At 38.7% G+C, this 5,000-nt stretch overlaps 2 protein-coding genes across 2 annotated transcripts in view; one reads left to right on the top strand and one right to left on the bottom strand.

Annotated features, from left to right (window-relative positions):
• Window positions 1-164: 164 nt before the first annotated feature.
• On the bottom strand, window positions 165-1,506 carry LOC138049263 (large ribosomal subunit protein uL10m-like). The gene is made up of 2 exons (XM_068895461.1): window positions 1,335-1,506; window positions 165-735 (listed from the first exon to the last, which is right to left on the bottom strand). Exons 1-2 carry the CDS (start codon window positions 1,476-1,478, stop codon window positions 223-225), a joined length of 657 nt encoding a protein of 218 aa, XP_068751562.1. The 5' UTR covers window positions 1,479-1,506; the 3' UTR covers window positions 165-222.
• A 49-nt stretch (window positions 1,507-1,555) lies between these two features.
• The window catches only part of LOC138049260 (hyccin-like), an 18,716-nt gene continuing 15,271 nt past the window's right edge, over window positions 1,556-5,000 (top strand). Inside the window, exons 1-3 of the mRNA XM_068895456.1 lie at window positions 1,556-1,774; window positions 2,905-3,009; window positions 3,498-3,632. Of these exons, the coding sequence (XP_068751557.1) occupies window positions 1,742-1,774; window positions 2,905-3,009; window positions 3,498-3,632 (273 nt within the window). The 5' untranslated portion in view covers window positions 1,556-1,741. The remainder of the gene's footprint in view (window positions 1,775-2,904; window positions 3,010-3,497; window positions 3,633-5,000) is intronic.

Here is a 5,000-nt window from a genome sequence, read left to right on the forward strand (position 1 = left end):
CAAATAAATAACGACTGTTCATTTGTTTGCCTGCACAAGATTAGGGCATCTACATGTATATGTTCTGGTATTGAAGAGACAAAAGTTAAGAGCTTATGATGTGACCAGTCCCAGAAGGAAATACAAGTCTCTTTTCTTTTTTCCAAACAAGAACTCATTACAGCAAATTTTCAAATAAGTTTATTAAACCCTGCTGTAAAACACAGCAGATCATGTTTAACATCAGCTCTTGTCTTCTCCTTGGCTAACGTATTGTGACAAACTTGCAGACAAGTTTGATTGGCTTTGTCCAAGAAGAGTAGTTAGTCTTCTAGAAGGTTCTGATAAGATTTGAAGTAACTGTCCTTGGAGCTCTATTAACAATGGAAGCGTGGAATAATCCACAACAGAATTTCTTGATAACAACTGATCGTCAATTTTTCCTCCTAGCAATTCCACTTTCGGTTGTTTTTTAATTGCTGACAGCAAGGGCTTTACTTTGGCTTCCTTGGAAAATGTAACGAAGGTCGGAGCTAAAAACAACGGAGTTACTTCACGGTATTTTGTGTCTTCTAGAGCCTTGGTTGTTACTCGGTTTGGGAACATCTTAACAGTTATGTCATCCTTCTTGAGGGTGAATCGCAATTCTTCCCATTCTTTGGTATCCATGTCACCAAATTGGAAAACAAGAACCATATCATTGGACTCAAACACATCCCTGACCTGATCGGCTATCATTAGTTTTCTAGCACTTGGCTGCGGAGAGAAAAATTCAACCTGTCAGCTTTGATCTCCTTTGACAGACAAAAAGTCCTTTTGTGTGATTTCAGTTGTATTACCAATAACAGTAAAGAAAAACAAGGAACAGGGTAAAACTTATTTTTGGACGTTTCAGTATCAGCAACTTTACCCTGTGAGAAGTTGTAGTTCTTATATTATTTATTATGCGTATTATCAATACGTATAGCCAAATGACAAACTGCCCTCTGTGAAACTCACCTAAATGATACTACTCGGGCCACAAATAACTCTATACCCTCCAAAAGTAATGTCGTTGTCCTATCTACATTTATTTAACATGTATCAGGCAGACAGAACTAATCTAGTTTTGAATGTGCAGGCAGCAAACATTGCAAGTATTTATTGTCGATGACGTATACAATACAGAACGAGGGATGAAGGATGGATACTCTTTCTTCAAAAAAGAAGGCTGACAAGGTGCCGACAAAATATGAACCCTTAGCACGTGGTACAAAACACAGGTCACAATTCACAGCTCCTTGTTTTACCAATACAGAAAGAATCCTAAGCATTCAGTTTTATGCATAATTTTACTGCACCTGTTTTCAACCAACCTTCACTTCCCTGCGTTTATTTCTTCCAGATTTACAACTTGCCGCCATCTTAGAGATATTCCGAGCAAATTCAAACCTTCTATTGAAAACTGCAAAGGGAAATATCAAAAATTTAGTTTTAACTACGAGTCCAGCCAGCGCCATTTTGAATCCTTGCGGGGCGAATGCAAAAGACTGGGAAAGGAATAATATCAACCCGAACCCAGACCGACGCATTCACTTCACCAAAAATGTTATCAACAGTTGTCGTTGATTTTTGTCGTTATTCTCATTGAAGACAACATACTTTGTAGACTCTCGTTTAGCTATGCGTTCAATGGGTTCTTAACTGCGAACATAAAGGAAACATCCCAGGTTAAATCTGGTGTAAGGCTGCTGTTTTTAAGAATCGAGCAGCTGTTGTTTTTATGGATCTTGAAACGGTCAAAGAAGTTTTAGAGGTGAGGGAAAAGCCAAATATTTAACAATTATTCGCCGAAGGCGAAGTGATTATCGGTTAATATTCACCGAGAAGAAGTCGAGGTGAATATTCACCGATAACACAGAGCCTGAGGCGAATAATTGTGTTAGTATAAATACACAGGTGATTATTTCAAAAAAGAAAAAAAAAGAACATTTCAACGCGAAATCATCTTCACTTACAGTGGCAAAACGACTACTGGCAGCCATTTTGTCCGTCGAGGTGATTATCGGCTGATAATCCGAGATGGCGAGCCAGTGAGAGCGCGCAATTTTTTATAATCACCTGTGTATTTATACAGAGAATTATAGTTACTAAAATGATATGATTAGGCTAAACTAAAGAATTCAGGGCCACATCTGGAGACTCTACTTAAGAGCCAGGGTGAGAGGTAGGGGGTAGGGGGTGGGAGGTAGGGGGTAGGGGGTGGGAGGTAGGGGGTAGGGGTGGGAGGTAAAGGGTAGAGGTAGGGGGTAGGGGGTAGGGGGTGAAGGGTTCTATAGTTGAAACAACCCAAACCTTTACAAAAATGCTAGCCTTAGGCCTAAACACTATAAGTATGTGTAGATAATGACTGGGCCTAAGGTTACCATTTTTGTAAAGGTTTGGGTTGTTTCAGCTCTGGTACCCTTCATCCCCTACCCCTCACCCCCTGCCCCTACCCCCCATCCCCAGAATAGTCATGCCGGAAATTATATTATCGTCATCATCATCATCATCATTATCATTACCACCTCACTGTCTGCATACCCATGGCATTGCAGTACTTTACAAACATCACGGAGTGGAGGCCAGACACAAGCAGTTTGTAGTGAATTGAAAAGGTTTGGGTCTAGGTCACTGGATTGACTCACGTGTCATTTGCAACAACACAACCTTTATCAAGACTCCATCATTACAATTCTCACCAGAAGTTTACTTAGTAATATGTAGTCCACAAGTTGTTGCATGCCAAGAAATTCACAAGACATGCACCTCGTGCAATGTGTTAACAAAGGCGTTAGCAGAAACGTAGGACTAGTAGTGGGATACGTACCTACAATCATTCAGGTATAACAATAGTAAATTATTTTTATCACCCATGTATATTTGTTTGCATGCATTTTTCAGTCGTATCGTAAATCTGAATCGCCATCAAACATACAGAAGTTGAAAAATGATAAAAACCTGGTGAATGGAATAATTAAGAACCTACCAGAGCACTATGCAGATCAGGTAAGTGAGAAACATGTGAAGTGTAAAACCCCCTATTGTTTGGTTGTGTTTTTCTAGTTGGATGGCACAGAAACATACCAGATATGTACATACACAAATTGTTTTCTTGAAAGTGTTCTTTTTTTATTTACATGCATGGCACCTCTTTTTGATCCATCTTAGGTTAATTAGAAGGTACCGGTAACTCAATTTTGGAAGAAGAGAATTAATTTAACCGGCAATGCTTCTTTTAGAGTGGTCGGCTCATTGCACTTTAAAATTCAGGGTCAAAATAATTTTGTGATTGCTTAATGTATTTGCATTGCACTATGATTGCATATTTGCATCATGATAAATGTACATGCTTACAACAGTTACAGTACTTATTTCTTGCTGCAGGTAACATAATTTCTACATGTATGTATTTGTTTTTACATGTATTGTTAGACTACCTAGTTGAAACTTGTTCTTATTTTTTACTAATTTGTAAATATAAATTTCGTGCACAGCTGAGCAACCCAGTGTACAGTAAGCTGTTTGATTTGTTTTGTCATGGTGGAAAAGCAGGCCAGCTGTTTGTTCTTCAGTTTGTTCCTGTGCTGATATGGACTTACCTGTCTGCCACAACAAGAAAGGATGAACAGGTGTGAAGATCCTCAGGGCTAGTTTACAGTTATATATAACAACACAAGCTTACTTGTTACATGTACATGAACAAACAACATAAGAGACACACCGTCTGATGTGTATTTACATTATAGGTAGTGTCTTTTGTTACTTATTTAGCAATTATTGAATGAGGCTGAGTAGGCTAGGATATGAAGAATTCTGCAGGTCGAGGAGGGTGTTATCCACCTCGGCCTCGAGATCTGCAGAATTCTTCATATTCTACGAAAGCCAAATTCAATAATTGCTTTATTATTCATTCAAAATATTTTCTTGGCTCAAACTTCTAAACCTACTCGCAGCCATTTTTCTGCTCAACAAAAATAACACAATCTCGTCCCCAGCTTTTTTTGGTCAACAGTTCAATAATTTGCAGCGGACTGCACTTTTGACGTCATTGATTCAATGTGACGAAGTTTCTTTCCAAATTTGGTGAACAGGAGCTGGTTATGGTGAATTATGTGTGTGGCTTTAACCAATCAGAAAGGGGAAAATATTTTGAATGAATAATAATGTCCATTATCCCAACCTGGTCCCCAAGGTCTTTCATCTTCTCTTGCCCCCTCTGGGGTGGGGAGATGAAAGATACTGGTAACCGGGTTGCAGCAACTCCGTGCTGTACTCTTTGGCCAACGCTGAGTGGGTTCTTTAATGTCCCACAGACTTTATGAACTAGGATTGTGAGAAGGCCTATGTTTTACAGTCTTAATGTGAGAAGACTTGAAAGCCTAACCATTTGCTTATGAAATTACAAAGCAGCCCTTTTTATCAATAATAATTGTATTATTGATAAAAAGCCCACCTTAGTAATTTTGTTTCCACATGGTTATTTCAAGGCCTTTATTGTTGGTTAGATGATCCAGGTTCCAACCCGCCACTTCCTGCTTAGTTATGTAGTGATATTTCCTCAAACAACTTAGCAAACCGTTAGTGTTGGTAGAAATTAACTGGGCCCGGTTGTTCAAAAGCCGATCAATGCTAATCCCAGGTTAAAAATTAACCGAGGAGTTTACTTCTCTACTCCCAAATGTTGTTCAACAGTGCTACTCAGCAAAAGTTTACATTAGGAGAGGTCAATCTTATCTAGAAAAAGAAAAATAAGCAAAAGAAAAATTCATCAAAAAGTTGCAAACATGAAACAAAAGCTTATGCTAATCCTGGATGAAGTTAATGGGCTTTTGAACAACTGGGCCCTGCAGAATGGTTTTGGCCGTATGTACCTAGGAAAACTCGTGAAAAAGCTTCAAGCAGGATTGAGAAGCAACATAGGCATTTTATTTTGAGTGAGTCTGTTACCTTACATTGAAGGTAATTTAAGAGTTCATTAATATCTTGGGAATCATAGT

The sequence above is a fragment of the Montipora capricornis genome, chromosome 5, assembly GCF_036669925.1.
Source record: "Montipora capricornis isolate CH-2021 chromosome 5, ASM3666992v2, whole genome shotgun sequence".
NCBI classification, from domain to species: Eukaryota; Metazoa; Cnidaria; class Anthozoa; order Scleractinia; family Acroporidae; genus Montipora; species Montipora capricornis.

What these genes read in the sequence shown, in the direction of transcription:
- LOC138049263 (XM_068895461.1), bottom strand. Translation starts at nt 1,478, where the DNA reads ATGGCGCTGGCTGGACTCGTAGTTAAAACTAAATTTTTGATATTTCCC. An exon ending in ATAAACGCAGGGAAGTGAAG is followed by an intron (nt 736 to 1,334) that starts GTTGGTTGAAAA and finishes TTCTCTCCGCAG; the next exon opens with CCAAGTGCTAGAAAACTAAT.